The following is a 21,781-nucleotide window of genomic DNA, read 5'->3' on the forward strand; positions in this document are numbered from 1 at the left end:
CAATTAAATGATCTAATGAAGTACTATTCCTTGAGGTATTAGCCAACAATAATTAAAAAAAAAATTGTTTTATATATGGAGAAATTTACTATTTAGCTTATCTATGTGAATTTCTACTATTCCTTAAAAGTTTCTCCATTTATGAGGATTGTGAATTGATGGGTTTGATTTGACATGATTACAACTATTTCACTATTCGGTTTAGAATTTATGTCGCTCTTTATCTTTTGCTTCTTCTCTTTTTTAGATTAAAATTTGACAGGGTTGTCATTTTGTACAACTCTATTGATCTACCTATATTGCATGCACATCATACTTTTGTGGATCAAAGCTCTTTTACATGCAATGGAGTGGTTCACATCACAAATATCTTGTTGAGAAAAGAATATTTTTTTCTAAATTGTTCAACCTTTTTATTTTTATTTTAAAAAAAGACTGTATGATAGATTGGGATTTGGAGGTTATTCACTGACAAATTTGTAATGAAAATTTATATGGATGAAGATTTTACAGACCTTAAGGCTATTTGAAGCACATTGGTGCCAATAACATTAAGATTTTATTTTGTAACTATGAACATTCCTTTTAACAAAACATACAATGTTTATCTTTTAACTTTTGAAAGCTAACTTTTGTTTTGCAAGTTTATAAGATCAATTTGGTAGACACTATCTAATCTTGGGTTCCTATATTGATTTTGTTTTATATTTAAATTATTTTTGTCATGCTTAAACAACAAACTAGCTTATACATTATATGTGTACTCCTTTTGATACTTATGGAGGTTTTTGTTATTGACTTACTTGATCATCTTTATTAGGAAGATCCATTGTTTACACTTGTTGTCCGAATAAATTTAGATATGCAAAGTTACTTTTACACCTACTTTTCAAGCACTACATTTCAAATTACTCTCTTTCTTCAATTAACTTATAGCATTTTACTTTCTAAACATTCACAAGAGAATAGAAAATTTTTGTACTTACAAATACTACAAATTTTTATGTTTTTCCACACATTTCAATACTACAAAATATGTAAGTCTCAAAAAAATATACTAATGAATGAATGCTGCTATATACTAGATTGCTTTCTACCTACAATTTTTCTAAATTTTATTTTAAATTAAAACTTTACCTATCCATTTAAATCAAATACCTATCACCCTTTGCACCTCTTGCACCTCCTTTGAATGCAAATGATAGCATTTAACGTTGCTGAAACATTGCAAGAAGATGTTATCCTCCTTTCCACTAACGTTATTAAGAACTTCCATCTCAGTTAACGCTGCCTGCCCGCAGTACCCAATAAACCAAGGAGGAGAATCTCGAATGCATCTCCCAATAAAAGTAGGGAGTTTATATATAGGAAGCGGGAAGGAAAAAATATTACTAATGCTTATTTCATGGCGACGAGCATTTTCAAATTTAATGACTTGACGATAGTAAGAGTCAACCGGACAGGATTATCTCCCCCAATTTCAAATGGAGGTAAGTTTTATTCTCACTGTAGTCACGATTATTTATTTATTTATGGATTGTCGAATCAGCCCTTTTAAGATCTCTGAAACTGTCATCTGAAACTACTTTTATCTGCCAACTGCAAAGGATTTCCGGTATGTAGAGCAGAGAAATTTCATGTTGCAGCTCAAAGCTTTAGAATTCGTAGGTTTTATCTCTATAGCAATGGAGGAATTATCAAGAATGTTAGTCTGTACAAGGATAAGCATCATGAGTGCCGCCGCCTTTTTGATTTTAGCACGGCCTTTGGCGGGGGAGGAGGAGGCGACAGAGGGAGCGGTGGTGGAAACAGCGGAGGAAGTGGGCGTGAAAATGAAGACAGTGATGAATGTAGTGATATTAATCATTCGTTGTGGAAGGTGTCCTTGACTGGGCTGATAATATGTTGGCAAGTTCTTGTTAAGGATAGGACTAAGATGCCCTTTGACAGGGGTTTTATTTTGTTGTCTTTGGCAGCCGGCTATATCTGGCACTGGCAGTCGTTCTCCGCTTTTGCTAAAACTGCAATTACTGACAGCCCTCCCATTCCTTTAAACAGCAACCCAGATAGTCCTGAAAATAAAATTGCAGAGGCAGGGGATGCACCTGATTTTGTATGGGAAGTTAAAGGTGGGAAATGGAGAAGAATCATATTAGACCATTTGAAAGATGATTTTTATGTGGAAAGGAGAATTGCAGGTCAGGACGAGACTTCCGAGCTACATCGAGGGAAGGAATTTTCTAAAGCTGATACGAGAATACACAGGAAAGGCTTGAAAAATATTTTTTCAATCTCAATAGGACGGTGCAAAGACTTTGTTCTTCATCTTATGTTACCAGAGGGATATCCGGGGAGTGTGACTAGTGATTATTTGGACTATTCTCTATGGCGTATGGGTCAGGGTATTGCCAGTCAAATGAACTGTGTTCTGACAACTCAGGTAATCTTCTCAATTTATCTAGGATTGCTCTGTATTTGTTATTTTAGTATTTTATCTTCATAATTTCTTTTCATTTAATTTAATGACGAAAGGCAAATTCCTTATAGCAATCTCAATTATGCTGCTGCATGTGAAATCTGTCTTTTGTACGCATAGTCCTCTCAATACGTGGGAAACAAGGAAAGGGTTGAGGGTGGCTTATTGAAATAGGGTTTGGGAATATTTCATATAACATTTGAATAAACATCAGGGTCGAGGATTTCAGCGCAAATACTGAGAGGCCTTTGCCTGAATCCGAGATTAATGAACTTACTTAATATGCATATTTCTAAGCTCAATGGAATGGAGGAATTGAAAAGCTCGAAAGTGTAGTTGAAACTCAAACGTAGTTTTCCATCAAGCTGTGTGTGAAACAACTTAAAAATCAAGTTTGGAACGGCAAAGAGTAAGAGAAAGATCATATGTTAACGAATTAGCCTTTGAACTAGAAAGAGACGGAAGGTTGATTAAGGACGAGTCCATATGTAATAATACATAAAATTCCTATATAATAATATATACATCCCAAAAAGTGGCCCCAAAGGGAGCCAAGGCCGAATCCCCGGTGGCGATGTTCCATTTGACATATATTTGCTTTATCTTAAACCTTTTACACTGGACGGGTTTGTCTACCTAGACGCTGTTTGGATTCAATATATCTCTGATATTTGAAAACAAGAAGTTCGGTTGACTCTAGTGGCCAATTTCAAAGTTCACCGCTACAAAGCCTTGGCCTCTCTAATTTTAACAGCGCTCGTTTACAAGCATTTGTCAAATTATTCTTCAAAAAGACTTCCACTTTAGCAACATTATTTGGAAAATGTAAGGATAGTACACTGTAAGGCATGTGAAGATTTCTAAAACTGTGAAATTTATTATTTCTTCGGTAAGGCTTCTCTGGGCTACGTGATGAAAATTAACAAATATTAGACAGAGATAATCATGATTCATGTTTATAGGATTGCTGGTGTTCTGAAATATATGTGGTTAAACTATGTTGCAAGTGACATATTTTCCCAAGATATTGAAGAAACAGAGTTAGTGTTTTTGTTTGATAGTAGGACAATGGAGGTTCTGACTTTTTCAGTTTTCTAAAAATTGTATCCTTAAACAGTAAATTTTATTGACTATAATTCAAATTGTTATTTCATTGTAAAAATCAAATCAACGAGCTAAAGAGTTTTGATATTATAGAGTTATGTAAGTTTTAGATTGCTCAAGTGTGAGAAGCGCTATATCCTCTACTCGTGAGTAGTTCTACATCCTTGGTTGCCATCTTATGAATTTTCTAGTCTCCCTCTAGGTTTGCAATTTGTTGATTCTTTCCTTCTTCCTGCCTTGGACTTCTAACTTCCAATTCTGCAAGAACATTTGTCTCTGAGATAAATATTTGTAGAGGCAGTTAAAGTTTTGTTTGGAAGTAAGGGATACATTATACTGATAAAAGTGACATCTACTCAAGAATATAGGTTGCATTCTGCGTAAAGCATCATGAACCCAATAACTTAGCACCAAATCTGTATACGTCAAATTTTATGGATGCATTTTGTATCACATAATCACATGAATGGCTTTTGGATGTCTTGTTCCTTCCATACTAAGGAACTGGAATGGGAACAATTTGAGGATCTTTCTCTCTTTGGTGGCCCAAAGCTTTTGGTGTTCTTCCTCTCCTTTACTGTGCTTTTCTGATCCCACTCGTGCCTTGGGTCACACTTTTACCCTTTATGTCTGCTTCCACCATCCAGTATGTATGCTCATGCTGTTTATGCAATTCCACTGGTTTAGCCGACACAACTGATCTACCACATTTCATGTTGAGATTTTTGCAAGTTGACATTGCTATTTTTCTGCCTTTCGTATTGTTTTTTCACCTTTTTTCTCTAAGTGTTTTGGACATTTTTGCTGTTCACGGAGCAACAACTTTGGGATTAGGAGTTTTTCCATCAAATATTTCATGACAATTCTGCATCTAAATATGCATCTGTTTGTTTTATCTCCAACATCATCTGAAATTCACAGATAGCATGCAAGTGAATTCTTTGCTCATATAACCTCATTTCTGTTTTGGACAAGGTAGATTAGGTGGTCTGTTTTCTTTTCAAGAGTTCTGCCCTAAAGTAAGTGGAGAGCTGGGTTCTGCTTCTCTCTTTTCCAAATTTAGGCATGAAGGTCTTCAGTTTCGAAGTGAGAGACTGCAGGGTCTGCCATGAGCTTGCTTGTGGAAGATCAACCAAAGTACATCAGTACATAGTAGTAAGGCATGCTATATGTTATTACATGCTTTATTGGATTTCTTGGATATGGTTCAGTTTAGTTGTGTATATGTATTTCTTTAATTGTATGCACAGCTGTCTGTATATAACTTTCTATTGATTTATTACATGTTAATGAATCTCATAACCAAAGCTTTCCTAGCCTTTATAGCTTGCCTCTCCTGTAAAATTATTGCAGATTTAGTGGTAACCTCAGCCTATGCATTTGATAGTTGCCTTGTATGTCCTTTCTTGACCCTTTTTGAATTTTGTCTTAGTTAATTTTTAGGTTCCTTATTGACCTGTGCCTATCAGATAGTTTGCTGGTTACCAATTCCTACTGCTAAATTTTTAGGCTCTATTCTGAGACCATACAATATCTATAATGATTTAGATTCTGCATTATGCCTATATTTAGACACAAGCCAATAACAATTATTGAGGATGTCAAATCCAGAATGACAGTGATAATTCAACAAAATATGGGCCTATAAAAGCATATATTCAACTTCATACCAAGAACTTAAATTAGCCAGGTTTTTTCAAGCATCCATTAATATCTAAAGAACTGTTAGATAAACATACTCATTCCAAGTCCCGTTGGAGTTGCCCTTTAAAAATGAAGAATGGTATTTCCAAATGGTTCTAAACCATGGTAAGCACTCCACATATTTGTTGGTCCCAAGTGATTAGATTACTGAGAGGGGCAGTGAATCAGTAATCAGCCAAACAAACAACCTTCTCACCTTTTAAACCTCTAACCAGTAATCAACTTAAAGCATCAAACAAAAACATCCATCACGTAATCAGCCAAACAAACAACCTTCTCACCTTTTAAACCTTTAACTGGTAATCAACTTAAAGCATCAAACAAAAACATCCATCACATGAAATTATTGACACATTTGACACAAATATTCTGGTTACTTGGAAACCCAACTTGGATGAAAACCGTGGTGGGCATTGGTACCCACAAATAATTTGTACTCTTCTGAAGTACACCCTGCTACACCTTGTTAGAAGCTTAACCCTATTAGGAGTTTACAAAGACCTCTGTTAGGTGATTTACCTCTAGCCTTGTTAGGAGCTTTACCCTGTTAGGAGTAGCCTTGTTAGCGGACTTTGAACACTAGTTAAAGTGCCACCCTGTTGAAGGATTTACAATAAGTTAGGATCCATCCAGCTAAGGGATTTCACCTGTTGTAATTGTTAGGGAACAACAAAAAGGTTGATCTGTAAAACAACACTACCTTTGCCTGTTCAGATCCTCTTAAGCTCTTTTACTCTTCTCAATTCACTTCTCTTCTTCTTGGCTGGACCGAATCTTCCACTTCTTCACACACAAACTGGACCACGATCAACAACATCAAACTTGTCCTTCATTTACTTGTTTATACTGGTTTTTGCTGCTTCCACCGACTTAACAAAACCCTAAACGTATTACTGTTGGGAAATTGAAATATCCCGCTCAGATCCAACTACTATAAGATGTTATCATATGTTACAAATCACTTTACAGGACCACACCAACTAATTCATTGTATTTTGTGCCAGAGGTCAACACGTTTTGACATGTCATGAGTTTCCTCTAGAATCTCCTCCACATACTCTATCTCGATCATTATGATTCCAGATCATCACCTTTACATGTACATCTAGGTCACTAGATTAAACTGATTCACCCCAATTCATTGCAACCTTGTCACCTATCACTAATTCCAGTTAACTGATTGTCACTCAAGAACTCATTCTTTGTTAATCTATCTGTTGCTTCTTTAACCTGTTTGTGACAGCTTCATCGGTCACCTATCTAACCTGAAACTGTGTACTTGTCATCTTTCCATCTTGGAAATGCTTTACCTATCATGATAATGAGTTGTTATCATAACTATATCAAATTCACTGTCTTGTGAACATCATACTGTGATCATTCCTCTCCATGCACCACAATTTGATAAATCAATCAAATCACCTATCATTTGTCACTAAATGTTTTAGTAGTTACACTGTTACCTCATTGGTTATCTTACTCTTCTCTTCACCAACAACAATCAACATATACATCTCAAGAGATATCCCCAGCGATCTCTTGACAATCATACACCTGATTCTTACAACACTCAATTCTCCATAATTATGCTTGGCAACATACTAAGAACACTAGGTCAACAACTGACATCAATGACAACATGATAACTGATCATCCTGTGATCAAATCATCACTCTTCTTATTATCATCTCATCATCAATTATGCCAACAATATTATCGACAAGAGACATAATAAACAAAATCGAAACTAAGTGACTAGTGACTAGATGATTAGTCCATATCCTTGTGGCAGATCTTTCCTAGCGCATAAGCTTTTTGGCCATCACTGGCTCTTTTTCTGATGTAGGAGCATTTGGGTCAATGAACAATCTTGCATCAACTAAAAATATTGCTTTATTTTTTGTATCAGTTTGTTGTTCGTGGCATAGTCGTTGCTGCTTGTAGTTTCAACTTGTGCGTGGTTGGCATCTTAATGTGGACCAATTGTTGATCCTTACCCTAAGTGTGCGGAATTTTTTGTTCTTTGTGTGTGGTTGTGCCTCTTTCTCCGCTTGCTTGGTTCATTCAGCGTAGCATGGAGTTTCTTTTGACGTGGTTTCCTATGATGATGTGGCATCTTGTGCGGTTGAGGAACATCTCTTGGATCATGTGTTGACCTATCCTTAAGAGCACAGATTCTCTTTTTATCATTTGTTGGTTCATTGTTTTCTCCTCCAAGGTAGGACTTATTTTGTAATTAATTGCTTGGCAGGCCGACTTGTAGTCTTGCTGGTTTTATAAGACTTGGACTAGGTTTAGGAAAGTAGGTTTTTAGGTAGAGTAAGTAAGAAGGTATCCTAATAGCGAGCTTTTGAGCTTTGATGTTGTAATTCTTTGTACTAGCTACAACTAGGAAGGCCTTACAGCCTGTATATATTTTATCATGTGAGTTGTCTAATCAATTAGTATCTATTCATGAATAAAGTTGGTTCTTTGCTGCAAGATTTGTGATTGCTTCCGTGTGTACTCTTGGTGAGGTGTTAGGAGACTGGAATTGGTTTCTTTGTCCTACCTACCTTGTGTCAGGTGGTATTAGAGCAAGGTTTTCTTTCCTTGTGATTTTGGGATTGTGGAGAACCTTAATTGGAGTAATTGTAAGGTGGCAGATATGAATTCTGACCTATAACTTGCAGAAGGTTACGATTCTTGCAGGAACTATTGTCAAAATGGTTTGAGATAGAGGAAATGCAGATATTACCATTATGGATATGTTGAGACAAGTTGCAACAAGACTTGAAGCTATTGAGATAGCCTAGAGAATAGAAAGGTAAAGATAGCAGTCATCAAGTTGAAGGGTCATGCTTCACTTTGGTGGGATCACTTGCAGACTGAAAGGCAGAAAAAAAGGAAAGGTAAAGATCAAGACATGGGCAAAGATGATAGGCAAGATGAAAGAGAAGTTCCTTCTTGTGGATTACTAGTTAAACCCATTGAGGAGAACACTAAATTTAAGACAAAAGGGTATGACTGTGAAAGAATATACTGAGGAATTTTACAAATTGGATATTAGATCTAGACATGTGGATGATGAGGTTGAGAAAGTGGCTAGATACCTGAATGGTTTGAGGACATCAATTTAGGATGAGATTAGCTTTGTTTAGTTGGATAGTGTGGAAGAAGCCTAGCAGTACACCCTAAAGGCCGAGGAGTTATTGGCAAAGAAACATGATCAAAGACAAAGAGGAAGAGGTGGCAAATTTCAAAGAAGCAGAGGCATAACTTATGGAGAAAGTAGCAAATCTAACAATACAATGCAAGACAAGGGTAAAATAGAATGGAAAGAGGAACCTACTGGTAAGAGAGGTAATTATACTAGAGGTAGTTATATTGGTTACTCAGGAATAGTAATAGTGGTAAGAGAGGAGAGAGATCTTGGTTTAAGGGCACTTGTTTCAAGTGTGGAGAGGAAGGACACGTAGCCTTTGAATGTACTAATTCTGGCAAGAGGATTGGAGGTAGTAGCAGAAATGCTTTAGCATGTGAATAAGTAGTTGAATTACCCAATGGGCTTGAGAATGGCGAGAACCTGATAATAAGAAGAATTTTGTGGAATGAGGAAAGTAATGAAGAACTTGTTTTGAGAAATAGTTTATTGAAGACTAGATGTAAGATTGTAGGGAAATGTTGCAAAGTGATCATTGACAGTGGTGGTTCAAATAATTTGGCATTAGGGGAGCTGGTTAAGCAGTTGCAGAGATTGAGACACCCTAAGCCTTATCATGTTGCTTGGATCCCGAAGGAGCATAAGTCACTAGTAAGTGAACAATGCCTTGTTAAATTCAAGATTGAGAATTGGTATGATGAAGTTCTATGTGATATTATGCCTATGGATTGTTGTTATATTCTGTTGGGTAGACCTTGGTAGTATGATAGACAAGCTTTGTATGATGGTAGCTTGAATCAATATACTATTTGTGTTGATGGGAAGAAACAAGTATCGTTGCCTTTGGTAAAAAATTGATGAGAATCATTGTACCACAATAAGATTATGTTTGATTGAAGGAAATCAATTTGTTAACTATGTGAAGGAGCAAAATGTTCGTTTTGCTTTGATTCCTAGGAAGACTGAGAAACAAGATGAACTTGAGCATGCACCTGAGATTAAATCTTTGTTGACTGAATTTTAAGGTATTATTTGTAATAATGTACCTGATGGTTTGCCTCCTATAAGAAGTATTAGTCATTGCATGGATTTCATACCTGGAGCCAGTTTTCCTAATAAAGCACCATACATGCTAACACTTGCTGAAAAAGAAGAATTGAATAGACAAGTGCAAGAATTTCTTGATAGGGGTTCGATTAGAGAAAGTTTGAGTCCTTGTGTTGTACCTGCTATATTAGCACCTAAAAGGAATGGAGATGGAGTATGTGCACCAATTCAAGAGCTATAAACAAGATAACAGTGAAGTATAGGTTTCCATTGCCTAGGATGGATGACTTAATGGATTGTTTGAGTGGGGCAAGATATTTCACAAAGATTGATTTGAAAAGTGGGTATCATCGGATCAGAATTAGAGGAGATGAATGGAAAACTGCTTTTAAGACAAATGAAGGTTTGTATGAATGGTTGGTTATGCCTTTTGATTTAACTAATGCACATAGCACTTTCATGAGGTTGACGAATGAAGTTTTAAAGAAATTCTTGGGTAAGTCTGTGATTGTATATCTTGATTACATTCTGATATTCAGTAAGACAAAGGAGGAACATCTTGAGCATATTAGACAAGTGTTACAGATATCGAAAGAAGAATAGTTGTTGATTAATTTGAAGAAATGTTCATTCATGAAAGAGGAGATTGTGTACTTTGGTTTTGTGATTTCTGTTGATGGTTTGAAGACGATTCCTAATAAGGTAAAAGTTATTCTTAATTGGCCTACACTTGAGAATGTTGGAGAAGTTAGATCATTTCATGAATTGGCAAGTTTCTATGGGAAGTTCATCAAAAATTTCAGTTCAGTATGTAATGCCATGACAAAGACTATGAGAGGGGATAAAAAGGATTTCAAATGGATGCATGGAGCATAGGAGTTTTGAAACAAAAGGTGGCAAAATTACCTACACTTGCTTTGCCTGATTTCACTAAGGTTTTTTAGGTTGATTGAGATGCTAGTGGAAGTGCCATTGGAGCTGTTTTGAGTCAAGAAGGGAGACTTGTAGGTTTCTTTAGTGAGAAGTAGAATGATTCTAAGAAAATGTATTCGGTTTATGATAATGGATTCTATGCTATTGTTCAAGCTTTGAAGAAATGAAGACATTATTTGATGCCTAAGGATTTTGTTTTGTACACTAATCATAAAGTTTTGTAGTATTTGCGAAGTCAAAATAAGTTAAGTCAAAGACACATGAAGTGGGTAGAGTATTTGCAAAACTTTTCTTCTGTATTAAAACATAGAAGTGGACAATTAAACATAGTAGTTGATGCTTTGAGTAGAAGAAGGAATTTGTTAATAGAAATGAGAGTTGAGGTACTTGGCTTTGATGATTTGAAACACTTGTATGAAATTGATCTTGATTTTGCAAAACTTTGGAAGGCTTGTAAGAATCACATGATAAGTGGGCTAAGTATTTCATTTAGGAAGCATGTTATTTAAAGGAATTCAATTGTGCATACCTAGAGGATCTATGAGGGTTACATCATGAAGGAGAAACATAGTGGCGGACTTGCTGGATAGTTTGGAATATACAAACAATTAAGATGGTCTCTGAGAGATATTACTGGCTTCAGACATACAAAGATGTTCAAAATATGATTAAGAGTTGCAGAACTTCTCAAACAACAAAGAGAAATAGTCAAAATTTGGGTTTGTATTCACCATTGCCTATTCCAAATAAACTTTGGGAAGATATCAGTATGGACTTTGTGCTGGGCTTACCTAGAACTCAAAGAGGTAATGATTCTATTCTGGTAGTGGTTGACAGATTTTCTAAAATGACTCATTTCATACCTTATAAGCAGACATCTGATGCTATACATGTGGCTGAATTATTCTTTAAGGAAGTGGTAAGATTGCATGGGTTACCAAGGGCCATTGTTTCAGATAGGGATACTAAGTTTATTGGTTACTTTTGGAGGGCACTTTGGAAGAAGTTGGATACTGAGCTGAAGTTTAGTTCTAAAGTTCATCCGCAGATAGATGAACAAATTTGTGAATAGGAGTTTGGGTAACTCGCTGAGATGTTTGGTTGTAGATAAGCCTACTAATTGGGACTTGATTTTAGCACAAGCAGAGTTTGTATATAATAATTTTGTAAAAAGGAGTACTAAGAAGACACCTTTTGAGATAGTAGATGTAATGCATTCTAAAGGAAATATTTGAGTTGAGGGCTTTGAGTATTGAAATGAAGAGGAGTGCTGAAGCAAAGGAATTTGTGGATTTCATGAAGACATCGCATGAAGAAGTGAATTAGAATTTGGAAGTTAGTAATCGAGAGTACAAATAGAGGGCAGATTAAGGAAGAAAACATAAATCTTTTGAGGTTGGAGATGAAGTTATGGTTCACTTGAAGAAGAACAAATTTCTAGTTGGTACCTATAGTAAGCTAAAGATGCAGAAGTTTGGTTCTTGTAAGATCTTGAAGAAATTTGATAGTGTTAATGCTTTTGAAGTTGAATTACCAGAGAACATGGATATTTCACCAATATTCAATATTTTAGACATCTTTGAGTACTTTAAATCAGATGAGGAATTAAAAGATACCTAGATTATCCCAAGAGGAATACTGAAGTATTGAAAAGGTTTTGGATATTAGAGTAAGTAAGAGCACTAGAGGAAAAAACTACATAGACTACCTTGTTCAGTGGAAGGATAAACCAATTGAAGAGAGTTCATCGATAACACAAGCTGAGTTGGATCTTTGTGATTTAGGTTAGAGCATTAGGGTTTCCTGATGTAGACATCAGTTTTTTATTTACCCCAGGTGTTTAATGTAGGAGCATCTTGGGTTAATCAGCAATCTTGCATCAACAAAAAATATTGCTTTATTTTCTGTACTAGTTTGTTGTTTGTGGTGTAGCCATTGCTGCCCGTGGTTTCAACTTGTGCATGGTTGGCATCTTAACCCATTGTTGATCCTTACCCTAATTGCGCGAAATTTAATGTTCTTTGTCTGTGGTGTTTTGTAACTCTTTCTCTGCTCTATTTTCATTGCTTGGTTCATTCAACGTAGTGTGGAGTTTCTTTTGCCGTGTTTTCCTATGATGATGTGGCATCTTGTGTGGTTAAGGAACGTCACTTGGATCATGTGTGGACCTATCCTTAAGAGTGCCGGTTCTCTTTTTATCATTTGTTGGTTCATTATTTTTCCTCCAAGATAGGATCTATTTTGTAATTAATTGCCCGACAAGCCAACTTGTGGTTTTGTTGGCTTTATAAGGACTTGGACTAGGTTTAGGAAAGTAGATTTTCAAGTAGAGGAAGTAACAAGGTATCCAGATAGCGAGCTTTTGAGCATTGATGTTGTCATTCTTTGTGCTGGCCGCAACTAAGAAGGCCTTACAACTTGGCATATTTATTTTATCATGTGAGTTATCTAATTAATCAATATCTATTCATGAATAAAGTTGGTTCTTTGCTGCTAGATCTGTGATTGCTTCCATGTGTAGTCTTGGCGAGGTGTTAGGAGATTGGAATTGGTTCCTTCTACCTACCTTGCATCATTTTCCCATGTTAGGTTTTATTTCTATATAACCAACAAAATTAAAATTATGTCTTAATAACTAATTATGTCACTAAATTATGCATGAAAATAGTAAATGCATATAGGTAGATGTTGTTAGCAAGAAACATGGGGAACAGAGATTGAAGCTCTAAGCCCCAAGTACCTTCCATGTGTTGTATTTATAACCCGGACCTAGTTATATAAAGGGAGCAAGGAATTAATTGAGACAGAGTACTAACTAGTTAACAGATCATAAATGAATATAACATAACACATCATATATAGAATTCTGGTATATTTGTATTATGAATATTAATCAAGTGCATTCATTTATCCTTATATTTCCTATTACATCAGATACATTCATTCATACATATTCATCTGAGTATATTCTCATATATCCTCTTATACGTTCATAGTTTGTTACATATATCTTTTCTTGTACATAAATCTAGTGGATGTGATGTGACCCACCTATTCTATCCCTATCCTAGATGATGTCTTTTGAGTCTTAAGCTCCACAAATGTTTTGTGGTGAAATATGTTAAGATTTCCCCTGACTTTGAATGATCTTTAATTTTCTGCCAACATCATTTCTCCTTCAAAATGTTTTAATCTGCTGTCATTCACAAAACATTGTAATTTTGTTTCATCTTGTTGATGTCATTTTTGTATTACTACATGACATATAGCAATTGAATACTTGATATGGAATATCAAACACTCAATTCCTCTCTTGAAAAGTAAATACTCATGAAGACATGAGAAAAACTTCAATATTGCTTACACCTGTCGATACTAACTCAGTTATATTAATGTGATTTGCTGGTTAATCATGTAGGCGGCCTTACGTTGTTCATTCAAGGATTATCAACCTCTTGTTGTGATGGTGATGATGTTTGGCTTGGTAAAGTATATGAATGCCAAATAATGTTGACGGTGATGATGATGGAGGGTGCGTGTTCAAATGACTTATGCCTTCCTAACTTTCGTAGAATGAAATCCAACTAATCAACTACTTGCTGTTTTACTCTTACTCCTATGAATGGAAAGATTAGCAAATGGACGGGGATCAAATCTGATGAAAGCTTACCAGTGGCTCTACCTCCATAGATGTAATGATTCAAGGGAAAAAGACTAGATTACCATGCAAGGCTTCCTAACAAGCGGCTAAGATGGTAGTGGCCTAGTTTATAGATCCTTATCAAACATCCACTAATATCACCATGTAACTATTCATCTACTCTTACTCTTAACAACTTTTTTGAAATAAAATCTACTTTAACAACTTCAATGAAATTTAACTCTAACTATTGGAAGTAGAAACCATGCAATAACACCAAGTGTTCTTAATCACCATGCAAGTCACAACAATGATAAAGAAAAGCAATTTTGGTATTATCTTAAGCAACAATTTTCTTCAACCGTTTACAAATGAGAGCAAATGGCCTTATATAGGGGCCAAAATTACAAGTGGTAGAGATTAAGAGGCAAAATCAATAATCTAGATCATATTCTAGAAACCCTAATTAGGGTTGCCACCTCGTCGACCAATGAGAAGATGCCACCTCATCAATGGACCAATGAAAAAAAAAGGAAAAGTGGCAACCAATGAGAAGGTACCAAAATGGTAGCCAATTAGAATCAGGCATCTATCCCACCCAAGAAGAAGGAAAAATTGCCACTTGGGCTTACATCAAATAAAATTCCACTATAATTCTACCCTTTTCTTTCATCTTCTTAGCCAAAGTGATGAACTTGGCTAGCCGGTCATTGACTTCCTTCATGGGAGGGCAAAGCGTATGTTTCATCTTGAGCTTAGCTGAATTCATCATGTGGCTTGCTGCTTGTAGTGTCTTCTCATGATCCTTCTCATATTCTTTTGCATATCTGATAAAGGCATTGAGGGAGGCAAGGGTGCTCAAATGCTTTTTCTTGATGGCAACCTTCCCCAACTCATCCAATCTTGATCCAAATTCTATTTCATTGACGTTCTCCTCTTTGATATCTTCAAAATCAAGTGCAGCCCCAACATCGCTCTTCATGGTTGAAATGGAAGTGTCAATGCCTAGGTTGTGCTGTGCAATCTTGTTCCATATCTCTTCAAGTATCCTCAATCTAATGGTCAAGGCAACAAACTAAGACTCCACCATACTCATTCCTCCATCTACCAACTTGGTTCTCTCCAAATATCTCTCTGCTAGCTCAATAAATGCCTGTAGCCTGGGAATGGCTAAGTCCTTGACTGGAAGGAAATCCTTCCACTCCCCTTCAAATGTTCTAAATTTGTCTCCAATAGCCATTAATGATCTGAATGTTGAGATAAAGAAAGGCAAGAAATTTCGCCCATCTTGAATCATATCACCGATCCAATCTTTGGTTTTGCATAGTTGAGCCAATATCTCTTCTATGTTTCTCTTGCTGTCCTGAGGAAGGGCTACCTGATGCAAATGTTGGATAGGCTGGCAATCTTTCCAATACTTGTTGTCAGCCTCCAACTTTACTATCCTCTCATTTGCCTTCCTCAACCTTTCTCTTATTGAAACCATGCCTTCTTGGATCTCGTCACATTCCAAGTCATCTGTGATTCTTCCTAAGTTATGCTCTACTATCTCATATTCTTGGGCTACAATCTCATCCACTGCCTTGCTGACCTTTGGTATAGCAATCTAAACTTTTCTGTGACCCTCATCATTGCTCTTGATTACCTTTGCCACTATTTTTGCAATTTGTTTTTGTTTCTCACTATCTTTTTTTTCAACTAACCCTTCGATAATTTTAACTGTTTGGACAGTCACCACCTCGCCTCTTGGCATAAGCATTTGCCTTAACCATAGTGGTGCAATGCATCTCCCCAAATTTGGATTTGATTCGACTAGCAAAGCATCACCAATGGCCTCAGGCGCCTGGCTTACTTCCTCAATATCAATTGGCCTGTTCTCTTCTTTGTTAGAGTAAATAATTATTTATTAATTATTTATTCTTTTACTTAAGTTTACTTAGGTTAATGCATTTATTTAATAGTTGTAGTTGATGAGTTGTTGACAATACAGGAGTTTGTTCCTATCTAGTCATACTTATCCTCTCACCTTGATCGAGGATATTCCACCTTTTGTGGACATATGCTTAGTTGTCAATCTTATCTTCTAGCACTTTCCAGCTTGTTCTATAAGTTTCCTTGAGGCTTTTATATTCGGTCTCTCTCATTGTAAATTCGTATCATATTGTATAGTAATTTACATTTTATTTGATAATACAATTTTCTTTTTAGACTTAACCCTTGCCTCTTGTCTTTTTCTTCTTTGTGACAAGTTTTCTATGTGCAGGTGATTCAAGGGCTTGTGGATTTGATTTGCGTCTTTGCTCAAATCCAACATGGTATTAGAGCCAGATCTGTTGTAGCTTGTTCAGTATTTGAAGAAAAAGGAGAAAGAGGGTTTGACATAACAGATCTGACATTTTTTAGGCTTTTTTCTTTATTTTTTTGGAGGTGTGACAGTGGCGATTCAAAAAAAAACTACAGAGGTGATTTTCAAACAGAGATATCTCCCTCATATGGACTCGTTTTTTCGAGGAATTTTTTTTTTGTTTTCGGGTAGAATTTCATGATCTACACATTGGTGTAGGAAGTTTGACATCTCTGTTCTTGAATTTTTTTGCAACTTGAAAATACCGTTTTTTGCTCCTTCAAAGGCTTCATTTGGGCTCATATGGACACATATTTCAATGCTATTTTTTAAAAAAATGCATGATTTATTATCTACTTTCGAGCTCTGAAATCAGTTTGGAGTAATATTGAGCTCCTATTTTTGGTGTTGAAGTAGAGGCTTTGGTTTCCTCCTTTGCATCCGGAATTTAGGTTCTTTTCTCAGTTTTTGTGCTTTCTGTAGTTGTTTCTTTGGTATTTGAGGAATATCTTTATACGTTGTGGGGGGAGCATTTTTTTTCTATAATTTACTTCAGAATAAGACCCTTCTGGTTCGGTCTTCTTCTCTCAATGTCGGATCCTTTTGTGACCTGGCTCACTCCGCACAACTATCACACCTGGAAAACACAAATGACTAGGCTTCTCATGTTAAGAGGCTTATGGTCATGTCTGGATGAGAACCAACTTGTTCTGCAATGCCCTTTTGAGGTTCTTTAGCATAGAAACAAAATGGATGAAGCCATGGGATGGATTGATTGAACTGAACATATCTGATAGTCTATTGTTTCACTTGGATGGTTTGACCACTCCTCGGGCTATTTGGACCAAGTTTCATAACTTGTTTGGCACAGTAAATGAATTTCGGGCATTGCAGCTTGATGCAAAGTTGACTTCTTTGACACCTGATAACTTTCCTACCATTGAAGACTTCCTGATGAAGTTCAAATCTTTGCATATAGTTTTGCAGAGATGTGGAAAAAATAAAACAGATAATGAGTGTATCTTTTTGATACTCTCAAAGTTGCAAGGACAATATCAGATCTTTTCTTCCACTTTCTACTCCACTATGGATGCCTTGGGTAACATACATTACATGCCATCTTTTGAGACATTTTGTGATCGATTGATATGGGAACAGTCTAAGATCACTCAGATGGATTCACTTATAGGTTCGTAGTCACAGGCATTGCTTGCCAAGGATACACAGGAGCAGAATCCGAAGCAGATATCTGATTCCTCCTCTTAGCACTCTACTGGTCCATCCTCTTCTTCTAAGAAGAAGGAGAAAAAGAAGACTGCGACTCCTACCTATTCCTATTGTCAGAAAGGACCTCATGATGAGGCACATTGTTTTCAGAAGAGATTTGATGGCTATGAGAAACAAATTGCAGATTTGCAAGCTCTTCTTCAGAAGAACACTGTTTCTTCTCCATCCTCTTCTACCTCACAGGGGTCTGCCTTTCAGTCTTTTTCCACACCTTCGCCATCTACATCGGATCTTGGAAAGGGTTATGCATTATAGGCTTCCATTGCATCTCCTTCACACGTTCCTTGGATACTAGATTCAGGTGCTTCTCACCATATGACGTCTTCTCAAGGTGTCTTCTTCACTATTGAGGCTTCTCCCATTCCTCATATTCTTGTGGGGAATAACATTGCCCCACCAGTCTACAAGAAAGATTTAGTTTGCATCTAGGATGGTATATTCAATGATGTATTGTATGTTCCATCTTTGTCTGCAAACCTTCTCTCGATTTCTCATATTACACGCAGTGGATCAAGGAAGATAGTTGAGTTCACTGCTGATTCAGTCTTCATTTAGGATCATGTAACAAGAGGTCTTATTGCTACAGGGACAGTCGATCCTTCCCACTCGTCTCTACACCTTCTTGCACTTTGGTCCACCATCTCCGTTGTTGGAGCACACTACTCTTTCACAGGAGCATCATGTGGTGCAGTCAGGATACTTGAACCTTTGTATTGTTCTTGAGATCCCTGTTTTGACTACCACACCACATCCAATTGAGGGCTTTTCTCCTTTGCAGGATTCTTCTTCCGCTCTACCTGATCCTCCAGCTTCATTCATCAAACCTCCAGGTGCACTTGTTGCGGATTCTACAGAGGACATTCATGACAGTGTCATCACACCTACCTTGGGATTCCCTTTCATGATCCTCATATTTTCTCCTTTGAGCATCAACTAGGCCTTCCAATTTTCCCTCTCATTCAGGGGTTCCCTTGTTCCATTCCCTTGTTTCTTCTACATTGGATTTTCATTGGTTCAGGGGCTCAATTATTTTGGGGAGGCTTTGGCGTCTTTTCTATCTCTCATGGGGGGCTGGTTGTACTTTCGGTTTTGAGAGAGTCTCTTGAAACATTTCCGGTGGAAGTTGTCCTTGGGGGGTCTTGTTGAGGCCTTCCTTCATTTTTTTAGCATGTTTGTACTTACCTCTTTTTGGAAGAGGGTTTTTCCCATGAGGTTTTCCCTCTTTCCCCTTTTTCAGTGTGAGCTTAAGGCATTCCTCTAAGTTGCACTTAAGGGGGGGGTGTTAGAGTAAATAATTATTTATTCTTTTACTTAAGTTTACTTAGGTTAGTGCATTTATTTAATAGTTGTAGTTGATGAGTTGTTGACAACACGGGAGTTTGTTCCTATCTAGTCATACTTATCCTCTCACCTTGATTGAGGATATTCCACTTTTTGTGGACATATGCTTAGTTGTCAACCTTATCTTCTAGCATTTTCCAATTTGTTCTACAAGCTTTCTTGAGGCCCTTTTATTCGGTCTCTCTCATTGTAAATTCATATCATATTGTACAGTAATTTACATTTTGTCTGAGAATACAATTTTCTTATTTTTAGACCAAACTCTTGTCTCTTCTTGTCTTTTTCTTCTCTGTGACAGATTTTCTATGTGTAGGTGATTCAAGGGCTTGAGGATTTGATTTGCGTATTTGCTCAAATCCAACATTCTTCACTAGTGACTGTCATATCATCTCCATGTTGATCCTCCCAGAGAGGAGAGTACTTGGTACTATTGCTGTAACTACTTGATTCTGAATTAGAGCTCACCTCCACTGCGGCCCCCTTGTCCACTTGTATTATCCTCTTGGCCTCTAGCCTCAATTATGCTCTCCCTTGACGGTGCTACATTTTGCCTCTTTGTTGGAGGTTCCTGATGTTCTTTACTTTTCTCAACTTCCAAACTTCTCATTGTACCACGGCTCAGTGTGTAGATCAACTATCCTTGTAACTGCCTCTAAGGAAGGATCCTGATGATCATCTCAATCAATTGGATCCAACTTCGTTCCATCCACTGTATCATAATCCTCTCTTAGCACATTTTCATCATCTTCTAGTTGATTGGGAATACAAAGGCCTCTTCATTTGATTGCCCTCATCATGTCCACTGACAACCTTGAGAAAGCTAGCTTCCTCACATGAAAGTCATCCTGTGCATTGGCCCAAAAATCTTCTATAGTAGGAATATGTTTGGATGTTTTTTCATGAGATGCCTTGATAAGTCCATTAGGATCTAATTCTTGTGTTGCTCTATACTATCCTAGATGATATTGCTCTTAACTCTTTCTTCGCAGCTGCAAAGGCGACAGGATTGGGGCAAGTATCATTGCCCATTCCAAATGAGAAGGTAATCCCTGTCTCACCTTTAAGTTTCATCATCTTGTCATAATGCTCAAGTTGCCTAGCTGACTCCATCAAAACTATCTTGTCGGGCGGGTACCTCGGAAGTCTCTTGGGACAAACTATACTTCTTGCTACTCTAATATATGTGAATTGCAGAAATTGGATGAACCAATTCCCATAGTTCTTAACTTTTACTTCTGCTTCTGTTGAGAGCCTTCTAGTAGGTGTCCCTTGTAATATCCTTACCATCTCCATGGCAAAGGCATCATAAAACATCTTATAATCTTTGGTGTTGTGCAAATGAAGCTGTGGATAGCACTCATGCACCAAACATTGCCCTGACCCATTGCCAATCACTCCTAAGGCCTTAAGTCCAGGATTTTCATATAGTCTTGCAATCAGATAGAAAAGATAGGACCCCATGTAGAATTGCTTTTGATTTTGCACTATCCTAAGTAGCAACTCTAAATTTCACTTATGATTCTAGCACAATCAAATTTTCTCTTTCCATTTTCAATTTCATCAGTAAAGTAGTACATCTAGCTCTCAAATTGCATATCTTGAGCTACACCCATGATTCTGTTGAGAAGCACAATTAGATTGCCGTACTTCGGTTTGAAATCTGACTTGGTGAGCTTTGACGACTTGGTAACTCCCTTCTTGTCTTCGTGCAACCAATTCTTCTTTAGATGAATGAAGTAAGCCTCCTGATTATTCTGAAATAACTTGGCTGCTTGATCCATAATTATCACTGTCATGCCTTTATAGTGGGGAATATTGAACACTTCCTCAACCACTTGTTTGCTGATGTTACCCAACACTCTTTTTCCTTCATAAAAAATGATGGACTTGGTCACAATATCAAATTGGGATGCACATTTCATTACAAATTCCGGACAAGGCAAGGTAGGAGGGAAAGCCACTGCGTGTACAATTCCTCTCTTGTAGATCTTCTTCGCCATGGGGGATTGTCCTTCGTTCAATTTATCCTTCAATTGTACCATGCTCACCGTGCTGATGTTGGTATCACTTATTCGCCTCACTTTTAAGAAGAAGGTGGTCTTAGGCATCATGTTTTTCTTGTCTTTTTTGGTATTTGTTCCCTTTGGGTTCTTGCTTGCACTAACATTCACCATCCTAAACACATATTTCTGCCCTTTTATTCTAAATGATATGGACTACACTTATCAATCTCCAAACTTCTTTCTATTGATTGAATCTAGGTTATTTCTGCCTCTCCAATTCCTATCTCTACATTTATCAATCTCCAACCTTCTTTTTTAGGGGTGGGACTACTACTTATTTCTGCCTCTTCGTTATCTTACGATAGACTACACTTATATCTCCCAACTTCAATCCTAGGGTGGGCTAACTTATTTCTGCCTATACAAATATCCTATCATGAAATCTACACTTATATCTCCCAACTTTAGCTTATCAATGGAATGATGAAGTGATGGATGATGAGTGCAAGAAGAAAATAAGGGAAACAAATCAAGCAAGAACAAGGAATAAAATCAGCCTTTAAAACCAATCTTCTCCTCTAACAATAAATAAAATTTTACCTTAAATTTGTCTTTACCAATAATCAGGCTCTCTTCAAGTTCGGATCAGATCTTGAAAATTTCAATCTTTCTTGCAAATAATGATGCCCTAGCGAAAATCAGAATTTTGACTCCTTTGAAATTGCCCACACTTGCCAAAAATCAGACCTTAAATCACATA

At 36.8% G+C, this 21,781-nt stretch overlaps 1 protein-coding gene across 3 annotated transcripts in view; it reads left to right on the top strand.

The window, feature by feature from the left end:
• Positions 1 to 778: 778 nt before the first annotated feature.
• The window catches only part of RUS1 (root UVB sensitive-like protein (Protein of unknown function, DUF647)), a 123,094-nt gene continuing 102,091 nt past the window's right edge, over positions 779 to 21,781 (top strand). For all 3 annotated transcript variants that reach the window (XR_016360172.1, XM_089815196.1, XM_089815197.1), the window contains exons 1-2: positions 779 to 1,490; positions 1,608 to 2,440. Coding sequence is in view for 2 of the 3 variants with exons in the window: in XM_089815196.1 (XP_089671322.1) it covers positions 1,406 to 1,490; positions 1,608 to 2,440 (918 nt within the window). In the remaining variant the exon portion in view is untranslated. The remainder of the gene's footprint in view (positions 1,491 to 1,607; positions 2,441 to 21,781) is intronic.

Source organism: Cupressus sempervirens, chromosome 2 (assembly GCF_028749045.1).
Source record: "Cupressus sempervirens isolate cs-2001-9-10 chromosome 2, ASM2874904v1, whole genome shotgun sequence".
Lineage (NCBI taxonomy): Eukaryota > Viridiplantae > Streptophyta > Pinopsida > Cupressales > Cupressaceae > Cupressus > Cupressus sempervirens.